General features: G+C 42.5%; 1 protein-coding gene across 3 annotated transcripts in view; it reads right to left on the bottom strand.

The window, feature by feature from the left end:
* Positions 1 to 23,448, bottom strand: part of ELOVL4 (ELOVL fatty acid elongase 4) — a 53,109-nt gene extending 29,661 nt beyond the window's left edge. The window contains exons 1-3 of one of the 3 annotated variants that reach the window (XM_064169094.1): positions 22,998 to 23,448; positions 7,038 to 7,225; positions 2,196 to 2,276 (exon numbers count right to left, since the gene is read on the bottom strand). In XM_064169094.1, the coding sequence (XP_064025164.1) occupies positions 2,196 to 2,276; positions 7,038 to 7,225; positions 22,998 to 23,097 (369 nt within the window). In that variant the 5' untranslated portion in view covers positions 23,098 to 23,448. Of the gene's footprint in view, positions 1 to 2,195; positions 2,277 to 7,037; positions 7,226 to 22,423; positions 22,481 to 22,516; positions 22,610 to 22,997 lie in introns of those variants that run through there. The other 2 variants (XM_064169095.1, XM_064169096.1) reach the window with 2 other exon arrangements.
* Between the last annotated feature and the right edge of the window lie 528 nt (positions 23,449 to 23,976).

Below are 23,976 nucleotides of genomic sequence, written 5' to 3'. Positions count from 1 at the left end.
TGCAGAAAAAATAGGAAGCAGATATTAAGCCATTTGCCTGAGGCCATGCATGCGATCAGCAGCGGAGGGAAGAAATAAAGCAGAAGACACTGACATGTAAGCTACATCAAGAGCAGTTGCCTACTAATAAACTTCCTCTGCAAAGCATCAGGACACAGCATGAAAGAAAGGCTGAGTTTTAAAAGAAAACCTGCATTCAGAAGGCATATTCCTGAAATGAATAATGCCAGTCACGACAGCACCTTTTCTGGCAGTTTTTGTGTATGCCAGTCTAAGTCTGTTAAAATACCAGATGGCACAGAAAGATTACACTACAGCCTAGGATTAAGTGGGTCAACAAGAGGTCCAATGCCATGACCTCTGCCTGCTGCAAGGTTTTTGAACAGAGGGCTGTTTTAACTCACTTCCTACACCTTCCTTCCTCATTTTAAGGTTGGAGACAGCTCCCCATCAAGAGGTTCAATGGGACAGGTACTTCTAAGAAGGTAACAGTAACACAAAAAGATCGAAATTCCTTTTAGAGAAAACTCTTTTCTCTGCTTCCGTTACAGAATTTTGTTTACAGGAGCATGAAGTCTATTTTGTTAAGACACAAATTCCCTTTTCACAGTAGTTTAAATTATTATTATTATTATTATTATTATTATTATTATTATTATTTCATAAGAGGAAGCTACTCAAGCTCCAGACATAGATACAATAAATGCAGATTACAATCACAGAAGAGAGGACAGCCAGAGCTCAGCCAGCACACTTAAAAGTAGGAAGTAATTCACACAGACACAGATTTCTAATTCTTAGCTCTTCAGATATGTTAATAAAATGAATGCACTTGGCCTGGGAGACAGCGACACAAAAACGTAAGCAGAGGTGCAAAGTGACTACTCACAGACATTAATATGTCTTGGCATAGACAGTGTTAGGAAATTGTTCACTGCAAATACTGGAGTATTCGGTATCCCTTCAAAATCCCTCCTTGAGGGATTCTTCCCCCTTTTGTTTGTCTACAAAGAGTGAGGCTATGAAACAGAGCTTCTGCATACTATAAAGTCATTATCTGTTGTACTTAGCCAAGATAAAAATCCCTTCAATATATGCCATACTAGTTCTCATTGTCCTTGTACTCACCTGCGTGGCATTCTGTTTGTCTTGCCTATTGGAAATAAAACTGGTCTAGCATTTTTATACTTGCCTGGATGTTTTTTTTTAAAAACACTTTTATTAACAGAAGTTTTCTAGAGATGGCAACAGTGAGTACACAGCATTGGCAAAGGTGGAAGCTGGGGAATTTCCACAAGGGAAATAAGTACCTACACAGAGAGTTCTCCTGCAATAGGATCTATCATATCTAAGGTGTACAACTCAGACTTCACCTTCTCACTACCACTCCCTGGCATGTGTACAGGCTTTTGAGTTCTGCCCATGAACAGCCACCTTAGACAGGCATCTTTCTCAACATGTCAAAAACAATAAATGTTTTTAGACTGTAACAAACTTTCGTTACATTTTCAGGAACATGTTCTAATCTGTAGGTGAAAGCTGCATGGACAGCTAAGACGTTCTCAAGAGTCAGCTCTGCCAGAAGATAAGGTTTAGCACATGAGCTAATCAGCAGTGTTATGGAAATCAACAAGCATCTGCCCTTTGATTTTCATTTGAATGCTTTCCAAAAAACATACATTGGAAATCTAAGCTCCTACAATGAAATGTACTGATAACACATCTGCTGGAGGCCAGCAAGATCTCATAAAACCAAATATGGGTAAAACAGACAAAACATTGCCTCACCAGTATGTGAAGTGCAACCTCAGTACTTGCTTTGATCTAGCTTGAACACTACACCTTTGCTAACCACAGTTAGCCTGGTATCACAAACTCCAGCCAGGTCTAGAAACCAGAGTATGCCTACAGAGTTTATCCTGGGCTATACAACCACAGATGAAGCCAAGGATGTTATCTTTAAAACTACTCTGACTTGTAGCAGTCAAAGTCAATGAAATACACTGATGCACTTGGATTAAACCTGTTATCTGCAGTGCAGTCAAACCTGAAGTCGTCTGTAGAAACCTAACGGGATACAGTCATGGCTCTTAGCAGAACTTTGGAAACATCCTTTTCAGACAAGACAGACTCTCATGTAGTGCTGTGTATGACACACATGCATATACAAATTCAAGAAGAGAAGTGATACTCACCCTAACTTCATAAACATTATCTGAATAATCCACAGACTGGCAGACATAGCTGTACCCTCGAGCTCTTGATGACAAAAACAGCTGAAAACAGTAAAGTCACACATGAGGGGAAGGATGCTACACAGAATACATTAATCACAATTATCAGCAAATTTCTTGTTACATCAAACTTACCTGACCAGAAATACTTCAAGTATGGCTGATCTGTGGTTCTGAAGTTCAAATTTCAAGTTCTAAGTATCCTTAAAGCCCTGAGAATACTATTGAAGAAAGCCAGTTCTAATGACCTGTTGTTAGTTAAAATACTCGTTTTTACCTTGAAGTACCTGTCCAGATAACTACAGCTCTGTATAAATTAGTAAGAATTCCAATATGACCTTGAACTATTCAAACCTGAGGATTCCTTCTGACGGGTTTGAGACAAGTGCGTGGGACCTGATGCAATCCATCCACAGGTCCTGAGAGAACCAGTGGATGAAGGTGCTAAGCCACCCTCCATCGTATTTGAAAAGTCACATGGCAACCTGCTGAGGTTCCCACAAAGGAGAAACACAGCCCTCACCTCTGAAAAGACTGAAGTCCTGAGGAAGTACAGGCCAGGAAGTCTCCCCTCTCTATCTGGGAAGACTATGGAATAAATCCTCTTGGAAACTCTGCAAAGGCACATGGAAAATGAGGAGCTGGTCTGTGGCAGCCAACATGGCTTTACAAAGAGCAAACTGTATCTGACAAATCTGGTGACCTTCTGTGATGGGGTAACAGTGCTGGTGGACAAGGGAAGATCACAAAAGATCATAGAATGGTTTAGGTTGGAAGGGACCTCAAAGCTCATCCAGTTCCAGCCCCTGCCATAGGCAGGGACACCTCCCACTAGAACAGGTCGCTCAAGGACTCATCTAAGCTGGCCTTGAGCATCTCCAGGAAGTAAGCATCTGATCAACTGATGCTATCACCCTGGACTTGTGCAAAGGTTTTGACTGTCCTCCACTGGTCTCTATGTTGGAAAGACATGGGTTTGAGAGGTGAACCACTCAGTATTATAAGGATTTGGCTTGATGATCACACTCAAAGAGTAAGAGTTAGTGGCTCAACATCTAAGTGGAGACGATGAGTCACATTCCTCAGGGGTCTGTACTGGGCCTGGGCTGTTTAGTATCTTTGTCAGCAATATGGATAGTGGAATTGAGTGCACCCTCAACATGTTTGATGATAACACCAAGTTGCACGTAGTGTGCTGGACATGTTGGAGGGAAGGGATGCCATTCAGAGGGACCCTGACAGGCTTGAAAGCAGGGCCAATACCAATTTCATGAAGTTCAGCAAAGCCACATGCAAAGTCCCAAACCTGGGTGGAGGCAGTCTTAAGCACCAAAGTCATCTGGGTGGCAAGTGGATTGAGAGCAATCCTGAGGAGAAGGATTTGAGAGTGCAGGTTGATGAGCAGCTCAACATAGGCTGGCAATGTGAGCTTGCAGCCCAGGTGGCCAACTGTATTCTGGGCTGCATTAAAAGTGTGGCCAGCAAGTGGAAAGAGGTGACTCTCCTGCTCTGCTCTCATGACACACCCCCCATGGAGTGCTGTGTCCAGCTCTGGGGTTTCCAACACAACACCACCTAACTGTTAGAATGGGTCCAGAGGAGGGCCCCAAAGATGATGTCTCCTTCAAAGACATGCAAGAGTTGAGGTTGTTCAACCCGGAGAAAAGAAGGCTCTGGGAAGATCTTATAGCAGCCTTTCAGTACCTGAAGAGGGCTTACAGAAAAGCTGGAGAGGGACTTCATAAAAAGACATGTGGTGATAGGACAAGGGACAATGGTTTGAAACTAGAACAGGGTAGGTTTAGATTAGACAATAGGAAGAAACTCTTCACCATGAGGGCAGTGAGGCACTGGAAGAGGTTGCTGAGAGAAGTTGTGGAGGCTCCAACCCTTGAAGTGCTCAAAGCCAGGCTGGATGGGGCCTTTAATGACCTGTTCTAGCAGGTGTCCCTGCCCATGGTTTGGAGCTAGGTGATCTTTAAGGTCCCTTCCAGCCTGAACCACTCTAGGAAAGAAGACAGCAGTGGAGTAGACAATCTGTAAATCGTGAGCTGTGATAATGAAGGGGTGATACAAAAGTCTCCCAAACAAATCTGGGTAGGCACTATTACTACTGCTAACATGACTTCCATCGTATTCAGCCTGGACTCCACTCTATTGTGGTGTCTCATTTGCGCCGAGCACAGGGAGTGCAGTGACAGGCAGAGCAGTGTTATCCATATGAAAATCAACATACAAAGCTTTCTGTGAATCTGGACTTACTTGCTGCACTTGTGTGCTTGTGTAGGGAGGGGAAAGAACTGTCCACAGAAATGATCTGAAGAAAGAAACTGAACTACTTCTGCATCATCTATGTCCATCTACAAGTTGCTGTAACACTAGAGCTCTTCAGCATGGTCCCACACAGCCATCAGCACGCTTGGTAATATAAGAGAGGGGAAATGAAGTACACACTTGCAGAAACTGAACAACCTCTACTGGGACCTGTTGTGTAATTTGACCAAGGTTTATCTGACAAAGGCAGGAACTGACCTCAACACACCGTCTCAAAGAAGAGTATGAAATTCAAGATTTTGTGGCTAAACAGGGGCTTGGCATCTGGGACTTCTGCACATTCTAAGCAAAATTTGCTCTTAATTTGAATCTGAATTTGAGTCTTACATATAGGAGTCCTGGACTTGACAACTTAACAGTGCTAAATGGACTTATTTTAATGTATGTTATAACAGATAAACAAAAGAGCTTGCAATCAGGGTGACTATTTAAATGACATGCAAAAGCATTTCACATTCCAATTCTGTTCTCAGCAATACCTGGAAACTTTACAGTTGGGCACAAAGTACAAACTGTGCAATTACATTACTGATGCAAATTACTCGAGTGGCACACTGCTATTGTAAACCTGAGGCAGACTGAAGGAGAAAGCGCCTGGATAAAGGGAACAACTGAAACCTGAATGCTTTCCTCCTGTCGGTCTCTCAGATGGAGCCAAGACACTTCTGTAAACCATGTATCCATAGCCTTAGCATCCACCATCCCAACTGAAACAGCAGGAAAACTACAACCTTGTGTTTAAATTTATGAGCTTTCACCTGCCAGCAGCAATGGCGTATTTGTAGTCCCATTCATTTTTCTGTTAGTTTGGTGATTTAGAAATGTCATACAAGCACATGTGTTACCCTACAAGCACCACGAGTTGGAAAATTTACTGACCACAAGTCCAGTACATGTCATCTTACAGATAAAATAAGGTAATCTTAAAGAAATTAAAAGGACAGGCATGGCACTGCAGAATTGATTTCAGAGTTTTGATTTTAACCTGCCAAGATAATTTGGTTTCATCCATTCCCACGCCTATCCTTGGGTGTCAACATTAAATTCTCATGTACCTACAGTATTTCATTACTTAGTTGAATTGTGCAAGGCTGCCCGGGGAGGTGGTGGAGTCACCGTCCCTGAAGCTGTTCAAGGCAAGATTGGACATGGCACTTGGTGCCATGGTCTGGCCTTGAGCTCTGTGGTAAAGGGTTGGACTTGATGATCTATGAGGTCTCTTCCAACCTTGGTGATACTCTGAAACAATTTAGCCAACTTGACCACTGAGGTGTGATGGTCAAAATCACACCTTGTTTTAATTATTCGTGTTTTAACCAAAGGCTGGAAGCAGTTAAATGACCTTATTATATAAGCTCTAGAGAAGGGTCAATATGCAGATCATCATTAAATATGCTTTGTTTTATTGGCAAGAGGACAGAACAGACCAGGCAGGAGAAGAGGGCTCTGTAATGTTTGTGTGCTTACTTCTGGAAATACATTTTGCAAATTCATGATCTGAAGTCCTCCTGGAAGAAGACTGTCAAGCCACATGAGCAAAGTCTCACAGTGTAAACTGCTCCTCAACATCAGCTATATTCTGGGCCACTATTTCTACACAATCAGCAAACTGTTAAATAATCCCATTTGGCTCCTGCTAAAGAGCCGACCCACTGCATTGCTCTGTACAGAACACTTAACAAAGGAGAAATGCAACAACACAAAAAAACACGCAAATTAACACACTCAATGATGCAAATGAAATTAGAAGATTTTTTCTTTTTGTTTTTGTGAAGATAACAGTTCTCTTCATTTTTGTTCCTAAGCTAAAAGATAACCAACAGACAAATTACTTTTCCTCACCACATACTTGGGATATATGAATTTCTAAAAATTAAAAACACATTGAAGGCACCAAACAGTTCAATTTCTAACAAGAAACATTCTGACATCCTTTAGGATTATTAAGAGAAAAATAAAAACTACAACAACAACAAAAATAAACAGCTACAAGTATTAAACCTTTATAGATTTTAGTTAGTCTGTCCAGTATTTACATGACCATAAATCTAAGGAGAAATTTGGATAGCTAGTACACAAACTCTCCTACAGACTCATTTAACATATGTATTCTCAAACAGAAATAGTTCCAAGTTCTTCACAGAAAGAGTGGCTGCCATTGGAATGGGCTGCCTGGGGAGGTGGTGGAGCCCTCATTCCTGGAGGTGTTGAAGGAAGAGGAGGTTGGATGAGGCACTTAGTGCCATGGGTTAGTTAATTAGAAGGGTTAGTTGATAGGTTGGACTCAGTGACCCTGGAGGTCTTCTCCAACCTGGTTAATTCTGCGATTGGCAAACTCAGCTTAAAAAGTCTGCGCAGAACATTCAATCTCAATAGACATCATGAGCACATAAGATAAAGTTCCTTTTACAAACTGTAGGCACCCTCAGACTTACACAGGAATTCCCTCCCGCAAGAGGGCATACACACCTCTTTGAAAATGAAGAAGTTCAGTAGAACCATTCCAAAGTTGTAAACAACCAACAGGAAACGTAACTGGAAGGGCTCTCTTGTCTTCATCCATTTGGGGCCCAGCCATACAGTGAGGAGATAAATAGTGCTTATAGTCAGTGTTGGAAATGGAGACTGCATCAAGGGCCAGTCATCAACGCGTTTGTCTGCAAGGGGGGAAGCAAACAGAGGGTGACAAAGAGGTCTGAACTAAAGATACATATCATTATCACTCTAAGCATTGCACTTATTAAGTACTTTTCTCTCCTGAAGCAGCCGCATCAGATAGCAGGAACCATAAACTCCTTCTTTCTAGAAAGGTTAAATAGGTTTTAAAGCCCCAACACTACATCACGTTAGCTCACACAGATTCATTACATCGTGCAAGTTCTGTTGTCCAGTTCTACAATCCAGAACAATAAAGCAACAAGAATTATGTGAGCCCAAACCTAAATCCAACCCACTAATCCCTCAAAAATAATTTTTGCTTATGTTGAGTAGCAACTGCAGCAGCAATGCAACCACTGCAAATGAAAGCTATGCAAATTTGGCAAAATACTGATGAAAGAAGTAATTTTTAGTAGTTTAAAATTAGGCACTAGAAAGCCTCCTGTTTTGTACAGGTTGTATGGTTCTAACCATGTACCTTTGTTATTCGATGCAGGTCAGTCTCAGACTGAACTCACAGAATACTAACAACATTGCTAGAAAACAACTGAATAAAAGAGTTTAAAGGGATGGTTCTAGATGGAATAATCTGTGCTGCTACAGGGGAGACAAAGGTTTTATTTACAGCCTACTTTAGTCACTCACGAGATCCAGAGTTACACACGCTCTAGGGCCCAGAATCTGCTATCTGGATCTGTATCAAAAAAGTACTCTTAGTATGATGAGCCAGTGACATCTAGGATTAGAAAATGGCTTTGCAACAGAGGATGGAGAGGAAAGATGACAGTGACACTTCCTTACTCAGTGTTTTCCCTTCCCCCATATGAAGGCTAATCTCTAGTTACAGCAAGAGAGAAAAGGTAACTATTTCATATCTACCAATACTTCAGACACTGCACAGCTCTGTGCTACTAACTAGGTTTCAGATAGCTGAAGTCAGTTGCAGTTCTGATAGAAATCACACCACAGGGCTTCCTGTGAAGCTCGGAGATCCAAAACAACTGCCTTCAGCATTTGAGGGCAACTTCAAAACAGATCAATGTAGCTGCACACAGACTTACCTAGAGGACAGCTTCTTTTGAAGAACTGTTCTTCTTTATGGCAGCTCAAAAACCACAAGAACATCCGCACAACCTGTACCATTAATTAATTGCTGATCCCAGGGATACTAACAGGACAATTAGAAAACCTTTCTTGTCTGCAAAATGAGGAACTTCGATGCAATGAGCAAAGTACAGATTTTTTTCTCATTTCCTTGGTTGCCTCTGAGATCATAAATTAGAACTTCATTTTAGAAGTAAATTTCAAGAGGCCTTCTGTATCTAATGTTCTTCACAGAGAGAGTGGTTGGCACTGGAATGGGCTACCCAGGGAAGCGGAGTCGCTGTCCCTGGAGGCGTTCAAGAAAAGCCTAGATGGGGTGCTTAGTGCCATGGTATGGGTGACTGGATAGGGCTGGGGGATAGATTGGACTGGATGAGCTCGGAGGGCTCTTCCAACTTGGTTGATTCCATGAACAAGACATATGCTGATAGACAAAAGAAGAGAGCGTGCATGGCCCCAGTTCTTCATGCTTCCAGCTGATTTAATAATATGAGGCCCAAACACTGCATGTGAGGTGCTAGGAGGCCTAAAAGGAAGTGAAAAATGACAAAGAGAAACCAACCTAGCTGCTTCTATTATGGCTCTTAACATCAGGAGACAGAAGTTATTCTAATACATGGAAGGCTCCAGCAAGGCTGCCAGAATGACAGCAGTCAGCCTTGCAACCAAATCCACCAATAGAGGTGAGTGGGAAAACAGAGCAAGGAGTAGTGCAGGAAGGGCTGGTAAAAAGTCCAGGCAGAATGGTTCTAGAAACAGAGGCAGTGAAACAGAATTGAAGAGAGAAGACAGCATGTGAGAGACCTTTCAGCATGTCCCTGGACTTCTACTACAATACAAGGTACGCTACCTTAAACATGAGACAATTGCTTTATAGCACCACAGTGTCTTGGGGTGTAAAGGAACAGCCCTGTTTTCCAGACCTCACTGAATGCTACACGCTGAAACTGAAATCACACCACTGCTTTGCAATTACTACACTGCTGTCTCCTACACTTTAGTTCTTGTTTGCCTTCAGCTCTTGCTCTGAACAGAAATACAAAAGGTAACACCATTTAAAATACAAGAGAAATTGTGAACCTCATCCTCCACCTGATACAATGGGCAAAGACTCACCTCCCCCCAGCAAGAAGACAAGTGTCACTTCTTAATCAGGAGGCAGCTGTGAGGATAGCCAATGTGTTCAATGCTTTAACTGAATTCATATCTCACCTCAGACACATAGTGTGCAAAGAGTTCAGAGCTCGTGAGGGAAGAGACAGGCTGCTTTCCCAACCTTCCTGCACGCAGCGATAAAAGGAGGCTAGAATATACGAGAGCATCTGCCTTCTATTTGCTAACTCTGTATTTCATGGTATACTGAACACTGAAGTGACAACAGCAAAAAAGGCACCTAAAAATCTCCTAGAGAAAACAAAAACCAAACCAAACCACTCCAAACAGACAGACAAGTAACAAACGTGAAAATATTACTCAGGAAATGAACAGTACCACCCACTTCTGAAAATGGGAAAACACAATTTACTCCAAATCTCTTTTTGTGACAGAAGACAAAGACTTCTAGAAGAATGAAGATGAATTAGAGGAAAGAAAGGAAGGACAAAAGGGCAACTTTTAAGAGAGCCCACCTACAAGTGGGGTTTGGCATATGCTTCATCAGCACCGTGAACAATTCATTCACTCACTTGCCACAGATACTGCAAAATTAAGAACATAAGTGGAGAAAATAGAGATAGTTAATTAACTCAGAAACAACATAAGAGCACCTGGGCAGCTGCCATTATGCTTTTATGCCTGCACTATGCTTTCAACCTGCTACTTTCCCCCTGAACAGGGTTTTTTGGACAGTGAGCCACCACATCTGACAAGCTTTAAAACATTTGCAAGAAAATCATAGTTTAGCAATACAGACCGCAGAAGCCACTGCCTAAGGCATCTACCTCATGAGGATTCTGTGGGCCTGACCTCTCCTAGGGCATTCAGTTACACCTGAACACAAAATGCCTGTAAGAGAGGGAATACTATAGGCGATTCAGTTCTGGAATACAACCTGGCCAAGCAGAAGCACAGAAATAGTTTAAAAATTGGTTCTATGTCCTACTGTGCTAAGAACACCACTATGCATTCATTTTAAGGGCACTTAGGAGATTCTGCATATAATCATTTTTCACTAATGCAGTGGCATCAGAAAAGATGTTACCAGTCATCCCTCAACTTTCTGGGTTTAAAAAAGCACTCACGGCCCAGATAATGCAAAGTAACTTACTCAGGTTTAAATCCAAGCGCCACTCTTTTGCACAGCAGGCATTCAAAATCAGTCTGATTTCAGTTGATCAGGCAAGCCTGCTCGCCCATTTTACATGCAGACAACACACTCACATGTAGACACTTGTCCCAGAGCTCTTTTCGGACTCCCTCTTTCAAATCAAGATAAATCCACTCCCTCAAGTGACAAACTTCCCAAGCTACTCCAACACCCTTCTCCGTCCCAAGTAAAATTGGCATAATTTTGTGTCCTACTTACTAGCTGGTCCTCATGACCATCAATGATTTCTGCAAATTACAGAGAACTGTGTTAGCTTAAAGGACTATATCAGCACTTCACATGCAATAGCTACATTATTACCCGAAGGATGAAAAAAGCTTGAAATAAAAAGGCCAGCTCCCTGAATTAAAAAATCCCTCCGACTGCTTCGAAGCAAAATGACCAGTGCCTTTGCCTGATTGGAATTGACAGAGGCTGACTGAATCTTTCAGGGGATTAATGTGTTTGCCTTTCAAAGCCTAAGACTTAGATTCTAATTTGATCGCAAAAATTACTGTCTGTTGTGAAGGCACAGTCTGTAGTACAGTGCCTTTTTTGTAAGCTGGAAGAAGGTTTACAACACATAAAGTTGCACTCTGTTGCAAAGGTGAATCTGTAGCAGAATAAGGTAACTGCTAACACATGGCCAAAGGGAAAATACAGTTACGTAAGGAAAGAATATGAAATGTTTATATACACAAAGTTTTCCTGTCATTTTGTGTCTATAGATTTTAGAGTTTCACACCACGAAGACAAGAAATATCTACATACACACACACACACATATATAAGTAATCTAAATTGACCTGGAGCATCTATACTTACAAGATGTAACTCTTTACCTGGAGCGATTCACAGGGAAACTGACAACATCTGCTTTCTCCTTCCAAAGCAAGAACAAGAGTACAACCACTGAAAAGAACACAATATCCTACCTGGTAATGTCCAAAGAGGACATCATGAACTTACAAGACAAATTTCTTCTGAGGCTGCACTGATGGCGATACAGAAGTCAGAAGTCACGAGAAACGCCTGTGAAACATACTGTAAGTATTTCAACATGCAAATGCTTCTGTTACATGCGGTTCAGCATGTCCTTTAGGGAGAATTTGGGGCACTTAGATTCCCTGCATATTACCGAGCCTATGGTCTTCCTGGTTTTCCTTCCTCTTTCCTCAAGAAATGCACACTTTGAAGATAAGCGAATGCATGGTTGCTCCTAAATTTATTAGGGGAATCCCCAAACAGTACAGTGGTGACTATCTCTAATTTTAATATTAGTTTTAGAGGAGGTACTACATAACTAAAATACATGACTCAAAATTCCATGCATTCATATTAGATTCCGAATTGTTACTTTGTATTTCCACTTTAACTGCTTATGTGTTCCTTAGCTATAAGGTCACTACTCACTAATTTATCTGGAGAGCCTTTTGAAGTTATTAATAGCTACTGATGCTATTCTCAGCGCAAAGACACTTACAGTGCCAATCCAGCACATCCATCTGTCCAGTTACATCTCTGAAGACACCACAGGAATGATGGTGACTGTTTAAAGTGGTTAAACAGTGAGAACTCTCTGAGGATCATGCTGTTCAACAAGAAGTCCTCTCAAAGCCCCAGATCTCCTTAGATGAGCTAAAATTTACTTCCACAATACAGGGAAGGCAAACCAGTAGTATCTAATTGGACTACTGTTCACAGAACAGTAACGATCTCATGTTTTCACACATCTTGTTAGCAGCTCCACTAGCACTGCAACTGAGGGGCTTCTCGCACGTTTTCTTGTATAACTTTGCATACTTAAAACACTTACAAAGGATTCCTCGTAAATAGCTTTGCAGTGTTTCAGCACCTTCCCTCCCTCCAGCTCCCTTTCTCCACATCTTTCCGGTCACAGTTTAATATTCACTTCAGGAGGTGGTTTAATGGCCATGGTGGTCTTGGGTTGACAGTTGGATTCAATGACTGTTGGACTCTTTTGCAACAGAAACAATTCTATGATTCTATACAACATCCTTCTCTTTCTGTGTTTGAAATACTGTAAGTATTGACAATATGAGCTTCACTGTGGCTATACCACCACTGCAGACTGGCCCAGCTCAAACTCAAATGAGTATCCCTTTGATTATAGCCTAGGATTTTAAACTAAATGGAGCAATGCATCAGAATCACTTGAAAGTACAAATCCGGCTACCAGCTTGCAGAGATTCCAAGAAAAAGGCTTAGTACTTGACTAACTAAAGCCTCAGAATGTACAAATGGAACAACAAGAGCTGAAACACGAGGCTGTTCTGCCTGGAGAAGGCTTAAGGGAGACCTCATAGCAGCCTTCCAGAACCTGAAGCAGGCCTACAAGAAAACTGGGAAGGGACTTTTGTAAGCGCCTGTAGTGATAGGAGAGGGAAGGGACTGAAGCTTGAGAAGGGCAGATTTAGACTGCATATCAGAAAGAATTTTCTTGTAGTAAGAGTGGTGAGACACTGGCACAGGTTGCCCAGGCAGGCTGTGGATGCCCTCTCCCTACAAGTGTTCAAGGCCAGGCTGGATGAGGTCTTCTGCAACCTGGCCTAGTGGAAGGTGTCTCTATACATGGCAGGGAGGTTGGAACTGGATGATTTTTAAGGTCCCTTCCCACCCAAATGATTCTATTAATCTATGAAACCATAAACAGCATACAACTACCTGGGCTGTGCAATTTGAGATTGAGGACTTCAAGAAGTACCACTGTAGAGTCAAAATTGAGAGGGCACATCTCTGTGAACTGAATGCCTATACTTTAATTCACTTATTTATCACAAACCTAGTGAGTTTGTAAGACTCAAACCAAATGATTCTTTTAAGAAGATTCCAGTGCTTGAATTAACTTGTCTACTTTGAGAGTGACTATTCATTGCAAATACTGCATTCTAATTCTCAATTATTTTAGGCTATCAAGTTTCTTAAAATGAAATCCTCTGATAGAGGATTTAAGCTAGCACACAAAATAGAATACCACACCATAGCCTCACTTCTCTGTCAATCAGAGAATTGTCTATATTCTCCTAGGTGGGACTGTGCATAAAGGCTGTTGCAAGAAAGCAATAGGACTGGGACACAAAGGTGAGAAAACAGCATACACTGGACACTCCCTATCTCACCTATTATACCTGGCAAAGCCTGCAGCCTTCTGGCAGACACGGACAGTGACGCCTGTAACCCAACTCAGAAACCTTACTATCTAGTGCAATCTACAAAGCAAGCACCATTAAGCTTCCCTTAATGCACACTAAGTTTTCTCAGGACTGTCATCATTCAGTCACTGAAACCATACTGTCTTTGTGCCTGCACACAGAAATTGTTCACTTGTTTCAAGACACGGACAACAACGGAATTCTTGTGAAGTTCATGATTCGTATCAATTCACCATCAAGTTTCATGACTCTCAAGTACAAAAGAGTGCCTTAGTTACATTATTTTTTATTTATCTCCCTGCTGATTGTGATTACTTGTGAGCATAGTGCCAACACCGTGCTTCAAGGAGAAGTAAAAGCATGACCCTCACTGAAATTTACACAAGATTTGCAAGATAATAAGCCCTGGAGGCATAGGAGAACTCTTCTATTTGTCAAACCTTGTTCTCCCGAGCATCACGAAGGCGAGGTACTTTCCCAGTGCAGCGATGCTTGCCTGGCTTTAACTTGAAAGATTTAAGAAAGCAGAAGAAAACTGATGGAAAAAAAAAACAACCAACCCAGAGGATGTAGTTTTATGAGCTATGAACTGTATGCTCCAGCCACTCTGTATTTCTAATATAGAGTGGATCTTATGCATCACTGTAAGCTTTCCTTCTATAATGTTTTCTTTATTGAAACTTTTATCCAGTCCTCTAGTCTTAGCCAAAACTCAGAGCTCATATAGGAGATGCCATCACTTCATACAAGAGCGGTGGGTTTTTTGCTCTATGGAAACAGCTGCAGGGGTATCAACAAGCAGTAATACAAACAGAGGATGTATGCATATTTGATGTTGCAATAAGAGAGTAGACTATGGACCCATCTAGTAGGATTCAGGGGGTTACAAAGCTGAAGAGGATGACCATAGAACAAATCCTTCCCATAGAGAGTTTTTAAAATTAGATTCTCTCACTTAAAAGCTGGCACCCTTGAAAATCATGAAGGGTTATTAAGGACAGGTTAATAGCAACTCTGCAAGGCCTTATACAATGCATAGAGACATATTACATAGTCTGCATACATGGGACAGTAAGTAAGTTCAGCGCTGATATGTGCCTTGCTCATAGAGCAGAAGGATTCTCATGTTTGGCTACATAGCAGATGTAAACAACTTCTACTGTTGCTCATGTAACACTGAATGGTGTGGGGTTGCAGATGGACTCCTAGATGCAACAACTGAACAGGTAAGAAATGCAGGAATGGGAAGTGAAATCTAAGTAAATACCAGAAAACTACCAGAGAGCATCTGCAAGAAGCTGCACAGATTTTCCTGTTTATATCAGCACATGAATTTGGTTTTACAGAGGCAGGAATTCTGTTGTGAGCAAACTACAAAAGGAGTTATTGAAATATTTCAGGCCTTATCACCAAAGTTCAGAGGCAGAAGTAAAATTTACAGTTGTAAGTGCATTAGGTCCTGTTTGCCTAATATGGCTATGCGTCAAAGACTCCAAAGAAAAACAGCATTACAAAACATTTAGAACTTAGTTCCTCAACATGCCTTTGACATCAGAAAAAAAAATGACAAATCAGGGGGTAGGAGAGGAGAAAATAAACACCAAGAAAAAAGCGATTAATTTTGAAATGTTAATTTTCAAAACATGAACTGAATGAGAAAATGTTTTTAGATGTAAAGATGACCAGAAGTATTACCAGTGTCTGAATCTTTCACTCACCAAGTATCCAGCAGCAAACCCATCAGTTTGGTTGCTAGATAATGTGTAGTGACTGCTACAACTAAGTTTCAACATCTGTAACTCTATCACCTTCATGGTAACACATGGTCCCCAAGTCTAAGCTCCTCTCATAGTTTCTGCAATACAGTTTCTCACTCCTGATCAGAAGTTCATGCATCACTGAAACAAGAATATCTAACCTAAATATGAAAACATTTTGGGGTACTCTGCGTGTCAGTATTCCCATTGGGCACATCTGTTTCTGGCAAACCACCGAATACTAAATGCAGACTCCAAAAATATGAATTCTCCTATTCACTGGTTATTCAGTTCAGCAGCTGTATTTCCTCTTTTTCCTTTTGAATATCTTAAATCATTTAAAAACAATGTGTTACCACAATGCTTGAGGAATAGAAGGGCACCAAATCTCGTCTAGACAGATAAGATTTACTGACTCAACAGAAAAAGTTAAAGACATGGGTTATAAATTTCTGTCCTTGAGCAACATTCTGTAAGCATTTAGAAAGCAGTAAAATACTCTCTCCTTTTGCTGTAACTGGGGGGGAGGAAGAAGGGCATGATAAGCAAACAAAAAAAGAGTAACAAAAAAGAAAACCAGCATGGCCAAGTATGCCAGCTGAAGCTTAACATACATAAGAGCTGAAAGATGACATTTTTGAGATTCTGCAGAAAGAGGCAAGAAGAATAGGAAATATGATGGAAGGAAACAAAATAGCCAGAGTCCATGATTACACTGGAGCAGGCGATGACGTGCAGGAGGTAGCTGTATGGAGTGAAACTAGGAAAGAATCTCATGGTACAAACAGAAATGCCACGGAGAGAGAGGACATTCTAGGGGAGGAGTTAAGGATCAAACCACTGAAATTGTTCAAGTACATAAAGAGCTGAATTGCAGGCACGTGAGTTAACCTGATACAACCAAGAGCAGTTAAGAGTCACAGGCATACCATTACTTTGCATCAAATGAAAGCCAAATCGAGGTAGCTTATTCCCCTTCATGAAAGGAAGGTAAACTAGCTAATGTTATCTTGAGAGCCAAGCACACACAATGAGAGTTAGTATTAAACACATTGCACTTAATCTGTCTCCAGGCTTGCCTTGGAACCACTTGCTGCATTACCTAGAGTCTAGGGTGCAGTTCTGAAAACTGCGACAGAGGTGACACCTATATCTCAGCAGACTTGAACTTCAGAGCTGCCTTCATCTATATCCTTAAAATGCCACAGGATGACGAAAGTCCATATGCTCAGCAGCACCTGAATTGAGCATGGTTGTACCTACTTGTTACTAAGCAAGATCCAGAAAGTAGGTCTCCCCCACCTACATCTTGCTAAAGAAGTCGCTCAGTCACACACACAAGAGCCCCTTAGGAACTCAGTTTCGTTTTCAAACAGCCTGAGAAAGCATAGCCCTGCCACCTAACAGCTTACTAGCCACAGGAGTCCTACCTCACAGATCAGATCTGCCTGTAATAGCATGCATTTCCAGCTTCTGCGCTCCAGACACACTCTATTCATACCAACTCTTTAAAAGCCAAAGATATATATATTTTTTTTTTAAATGTAAAATTCTTTTGAGCTAAACGAACTCTCATTTAGCCCCAATTTTTGAGGCCATTCATGTTTGGCCCAATTTACCTTAAAACACTCTTTTAAGTATACAACACAGCCTTTTACCCACCACCTTCAGTCTTCAGCTCCAGCAATTTTTTCCTCCCAAAGTTCTCTCCATATTTGCTTGAAGGCTTTTAATTCATTCATCTTTGATCTAAGTGCTCTCTTAATCTTTTCTGTGTATTCTCTTCCACTTAAACCACTAGGCTCCATTAATTTACATATCCAGAGTAGTCCCAAGGATGACTGCATCTGGTTCACACCACTGATAGTTCAGCTGGTCAAGAATTCTTCACCCTTCATTTCAGTATGTGGCTCCAGGACCACATGCTGATTTGCACCCCACTAATGTCACGCAGTCTTAGCTGGGAAATATGAGCCAACGACTCCACAAGAGTAATTTAGGTTGTGCTGCCATTTTAAACATACATCCATTTGGCCTTCTGCAGCAGGTACTAAGCTCATGCAACCAGCCTGGTTAAATTCTGCATAAAGCAGCTGCCCAAGCTTTTCCATAGGATGTGCTTTAACAGATACCCCATTTCCTACAAAGATTAAGATGTGCTATGCATGCAGTGTTAAAGGGCATTTTCAGAAGTCCATTTATGTTCATGATGATTTCCCAAACATTTAGCTTTGTATCTGGAACCTGCTAGCGAGTGTTTTAACAGAAGTTTGTAACACATTCTTGACGATACTCTTTGAAGGCTTTCCTTTTACTGGAACTGAGAGTTGCAGTGGAACACCTGCAACTCTTCCTCCTTTATTTTAGGAAAGGGAAGTCTTCCACTTAAGAACTCAGCTCCCCATCCACAATATCAGCTTTGCTCCAAGTGACTCCCTCAGGCACAAGTTCTTGAAACTTAGTGATTCAAAACATCTAAGCAGACATTTCCAAAGGTGTTTAGTATCTGTTTTGTTTCAATTATCCGTCTTTTGAATTCTGCAACCTGATTAAATCTTCTGGTAATGAAACGTGGGTGGAATTTCCCTCAAACACTCAGTAAATTGTCTTCAATACCAACAGCTGTTTTCTTCTTCACTAATAAAGTCCCTCCCTCCACTTACAGGCAGTTAAATGTGGTGCTTAATGAAACACTTCAAATCATCTGGGATACTTCTATTGCTCAGTTTGGTTGACAGCAGATTCAAATAACCTAGCCTTTAATATGCTTTACTTTTGCCACCAGTTTTCCTTTGTGTTTTCACCACAAGACAGCCAAATTCAATGCTACTGGCTTCTACAGTGTCTGTTGTCTTTTCCCTTGTCCAGTCGTTGTGTTTTACCCAGTCACAGATTGACAGAACTGCTCCCTTGAGAAGAAAATTGTATCTGCATGACAAGTGTTCTGTCCAATCTCCAATTCTGATGCTCAGTCAGCCCTCTGAAAGCTTCTGAACATATTCTGCTTTGTTTCTGTTATACAAGATTCACAAACCTTCACCTTACACTTCATTGTCTCTCCCCATCATCACCCTCTGAAGAACCTCCATTGGGAATCTACTTGCCTCCAGTTTGGGCACAAATCCTCAAATGCAACAACATCATTACTTCCACTCAGACTGTTTTGCCTACCACCCCAAGAAACTTTCCTCAAGCAGAAGCAGTCAGGATTTTTTTACCACACTTGGTTTCCTCATGGGCAAAAGAAGAAAGGAAAAAGAAACTTGTTTTCTTCCAATTCTGATCCCTGGACTGAAAATTAAACTGAACCTGAGCCTCTTGAGCATTCTTAACTTGATCTCAAGGTATTCGTGGCAGATGTTTGTATGGCAGTTTGAGTTCCCATGGAAGCTGCTCTACTGGTTCACTTTTAACACAAGCACCTCCAAGTTTCTTTTGTTTCTCATCCTCACTGCCTTACACTTCTGACCCAAATGATTATAGCTACTGTTGATACTTCTTGTGAACAAGATGCTACTTTGAAGCCCATCCTATCACTAAAGTGAAAGTTTGCATCTTTCTCCCCTTTCCTCCTGATGGCAGAAGCCTGTAATCTTATTAACTGCAACAGCTGTAAATAGTTGCTGTTCCAAAGCAGTCCCACGTGGTCTGGGACAGCATTGCCTCCTTTTGACTTTAAGCTCAAAGAAAATCATTCTCACCCACAGTTAGTAAAGCCTTCTGTTCTTTAGCTTAACATATGCAAATGAACTAGTTCCTCTAAAATAAATTACAAATCTCCCTTACAAGCTACAAATCTCCTTTTCAAGTCATGAATCTCCTGTTCCCCTCCCCAGTTGCCAATGGTCTCTTCGCTCATGTTTTGAGATTTCCACATTCTTCTTTCCTGGATTGTGTCCCGAGCTATTTATCTTAATAGTTCCCCTGGACTCAGCCTGGAACCTCCCTTTAAGTCACTTGCTCAGTCATCTAATCATACCCTTAATCCCTCTTGATAGATCTAACCCCAACCGGCTACCTGCGCTGACAGAAAGAAGGAAACCCTGCCCTACCTATTACACATAACCATTCCCATGCACTCACTGAAATAATGGCATAGAATTCCTAGATCATCATTCCTGATAGTAACTGTTCTACTGACCACCTTTCCTTTTTCTCCTGGTGACTGCTAAGACCATGTTTTTGTCCTTTCTAGCTACTTGATGTTTAATCATCTCCTTCAGTCTTTTTATGTGAATATACAGTTGCAATGGATTTTAGGCTGTCATAAAAGACATGACAATCAAGGAAGGAAAGTACAAAAAGAAAAAAAAGTAATTTTCCCACAAATTAACAAGCAAAACCATCAAGCTAAGTCTGAAAATGTATCTGATACTGCATATGGGGGAAAGTCACAGAACACTGTTATTCCCAAACATGACTTAAACAGCAAAAGAAAACCACAAACAAACTACTCTAGATACCACAGTGAAGGCTAAGAACAGGTGACCGCTTAAAAACCAACTAAACAAAAAAAACAAACAGCAAGAATCCAGTGAGGCTCAACATATACTTAGTCTTTTGGGGATCTTTTTGGTCTCATGAAAGGTTGGCTGCTTTTCAAACAGCATGAAGCAAAAAAGACCAGATCTTCACAGCACAAAAATAAAGCAGCAACAGACCCTGGAAGATGCTCTGGCACAGTTCAAGCCTCATTAGAAAACACCTGCCAGCAGGACAATCCTGCTGAAGACTGAGAATAGGACTAGAGGCAGACTTGGGTGTCCAATAAAAAAACGGAAGTGAGAACTGGAGAGAATAATGAGCACATTCAGGTTTATATGAATGAGAAGGGTTTGTGTAGGAGTAGTAGTGGGAATACAATTTCTTCACCTTTTGTTGTGTAATTTTGCTGTGTAGTAGTGTTTCTGTCCGACTCCTTGTGTAATGCTACTGCATGGCATCATTTGTTGAGCAACTCTGCTGCGTGGTACAGTTTTTTATTTAATGATATTGAACATTAGGCAATGGTCTTGCATACCCTAATTTGTGTTTTCTGTTGTGCAACATCACTGCCATAGTACCTGACACAAAGGTGAATTGCATGAATCCATGTAACAGTGCTGAAGTCATGATTTTAACATGTATTCACTCAGGTGGAAAACGGAGAGGAGTGGTTCTTTTCTGAATAAAGAAACACAGAAAAGCAGCAAACTGGGCAGCTATTTGAGTGGAACCTCAGGTGTTAAGGCATGATTTCATCAAAGAGCATCTCATCATTGCCTGACAAATGACACTGACCTACCCAGAGCCACCTTGTAACCAGATTGTCTGACATTATGTATCTCACATATCCATACCTGACTATAAAACTACAGGAGGACCTTGGGTTACATACTATCTGGAATAAACAAGCACAGTAACATGCCTCCGATGCAAGTTTGGCTCTATGCAAAGCTATCCTTACAGAGATCTGCTGAAATCCAGAACCTGAACAAGAAACTCTCCACCTCTTAGGCAAAATGGAACCAATCACTTCATTACAGTGGATTCCTGTGTTAACAACACCACTACTGAACTTACAGCAAAAAATCAGAATTTTGCATTAGTAAGTTAGTAAAAGACTTGAGCAAATTTTAAATGCCATCACAATGTCATCCTGCTACTGCTTAACACTCTTTGAAGAAGCAGGAGAAAGTAAGTTTGTTCTACACCTAGTATCACTCTGTGTTACTTAGCTTTATGTGAGGAATGTAAACTTGTTTTTTTCATCCTTCCATTATTTGTTCCCCTCTCCTAATTTCTGGTTATAACAAACATGGACTATATAGAGTTAAATCTCATGTCTGAGGTTCAGACAATACATCGAAACTTTAAGTCTTTTTCCAAACAGATCAAGCAATCCATAAGGATATCAACCTTGTCCCCACATCTGTTTTCATCCCCATCTGTAGATGCTACTGATTGGCCTGACCAGCATCTCTTTCATGTGTTACCTGGCAGGCTACCAACAACTGTGTATTACAAGAGACAGGCAGCAAACACTAGCAAGATTACAATGCAATGCTGCTGCAAGCATTTTCATTTGATCCTACACTCTGTCAGTTTTTAAACACACAAGAAAACACTATCTACACAGGCGTAATTCTTAAAATATAGCAAAAAAAAAAGAATATAAGCTGGGAATATAAACTGTGAGGGAACAAAAAAGTGAGCGCTCTCCATCTATAACATAAGATTAATTTGTCTGACAGATGGCATAAAGGAAAGGGGAGGAAAAGAAAGGATTGCTGATGCAGTGAGCTTCCCGTCTGTAATGAAGGCCCCACATTCTCACACAGCCACAAAATACATCCCTATCTGCATGTACTTCAAAGCCTTGCTTCATTTATTTCTAGGTTTAAAATCAAAATAACCTAGACCTCATCACTGTATGGACAACTCAAAAAAACCCCAAACAAACAAAACCCAATTAGAAAAAACAAGCAAAAAACCCCAAAAAAACAACCAAACAAAAAAACCCCAACAAACAAATAAACAAAAAAAAGCCCCCAAACACCCAGAGAAACGTTTTGGGGGTTTTTCTGTCAGCTGCCCAAGACTACTCACAATAGCAACTATGAAAGCTGCAACGCTACCTTGCTCCTTTGGTTTCATCCACCAGAGCCAGACATTCACGCTAACCAACGCTTCCAGAGCTACCGGCCACTGCAGCAAGTTACCATCCTATCTGCTGTTCCAGCACTGAGAGCTGTTTTCACGTCTCCGTATTTCAAGATATTTTCACTTCCTTCAGCATCTTCCACTACTGCAGTCATAGGATGCCAATAGCAAAAAAACCCTGACAAAACCAAAACGGCAGAACCGACCCAAACGCACTTAATACAAGATGAGAAGCTTCTGCGTTTGCCGGAGCAACGTCCCTTCATTGATCCTGACGAACTCCACACAACGCTGTCACTGGGCTCTCACCTGCCGCAGAAGCCAAAGGCTGCCTGAGCTCCGGCACCAATTACCGGCAGCCTTCGCTTACCTCCGGCATCAGATTCCCGTATGACCATCCAAGGCACGCTGCGGTGAGAAGGAAACAGAAGAACGACGGCTCTCGGAAGCGGATCTTGCTAGGTCTAGCGCCCGGGGGACACCCTCCCCTTACCGCGGAGAGATGCCCCGAGTACCCCGAGCCGTTGCATGGAATTAAGACAGATAAACAACTAGAGCACCCACGCACACCCAGAAAAACGACGAGGAGAGGCGGCTGCGATGGAGTCTTCCCCTACCCACTAGCCCCTAGACGCGGTGCCAGGGCCGGGCCCGGCGGCCACCCCTGCTCCCGCCGGAGCGCGGCGCGTCTCCCGGGAAACGGAGCCATTTTGAACCCGCTGCGCCGCGGTGACAGCGGGCGAAGGGTGCCGGCGGGCACGGCGATGGCGGGGCCGCCGGGGCGCGTTACCTCGGATGCTCCAGGTCCAGCGGTAGAACTCGAGGGTATCGTTCACCACACTGGACACCAAGCCCATAGCGCGGGGGGGTTCGGCGGCGGCGGCACCCATAGTGAGCAGCAGCAGCAGCGGCGGAGCCGGCAGACCTATCTCGGCTCTTGTGTCCGTCCCTCTGGGCCGGGGCTGCTGCTGCTGCTGCCCTTCTACACCCGGAGATGTGATTTAAATCTCTATCTCTCGGTATCTTCCCTCCAGACTCCGCCTCGCTCCCGTCACCGGCTCCCGTGCCCCGCGGGCAGGGAGGAGAGCGAGGAGGCGGAGGCGGGCGGAGAGGAGCGAGAAGAGAACGAGCTGGGGGGGTAGCGGGAAGCGGCGCGGCGGCCGCGGCTCCGCAGCACCGTCCGCGGTGCGGTGCGCTCTGTCACGTGGCCAGCCGCTCGCTGCCCGCCGGCGGCTGCCCGCAGGGTACGCGGCCCCGCCGCGCAGGCGCACGGTGGCCGCCCCGCTGCTACGCGCTGAGGGGACTGCGGCGGGAGCAGGTGCTGGGGCGGCCAGGCCGCCCGTGGCCAGCCGGTAGCGTTCCTTCCTCCGCCCCCAGTGAGTGTCCGGAGGGGAAAACTGATGCTTAGCGTCTTAATTTGCCTTTTATTTTTAGATATGTTGTTGCCAGCCGGGGGAATAAATATTTCATTCGAGTTTTGTTTCTTTTCCTGTTTTTTTTAGGCGGATTTTTCTTGTTGTCTCCTTTCCTTCTTGCTTCTCCTTGATGGACAGGCCAAAGCACTGACCTGAGCAGTGGTGACTTTGTGAGGCTGTTCTTTGGGAGGTTCTGGCTCTTTAGCCTCTGCTAAAATCCCTTTCCCTCGCAGCACTGATAAAACCAGCAACTGCAGCAGGACCTCACTACCTCCCTGCCTTACCTGCAGTGGTCGATGCCATTTCCCTGACCAGCAACTTGCCCAACCTCCTCAAGCAACACTGAGATGCCTT

This window comes from Pogoniulus pusillus, chromosome 31 (genome assembly GCF_015220805.1).
Source record: "Pogoniulus pusillus isolate bPogPus1 chromosome 31, bPogPus1.pri, whole genome shotgun sequence".
Classification (NCBI taxonomy): Eukaryota; Metazoa; Chordata; class Aves; order Piciformes; family Lybiidae; genus Pogoniulus; species Pogoniulus pusillus.
The sequence above is the reverse complement of the archived record's forward strand: the minus strand, read 5'-3'. Positions and strand labels throughout refer to the sequence as shown.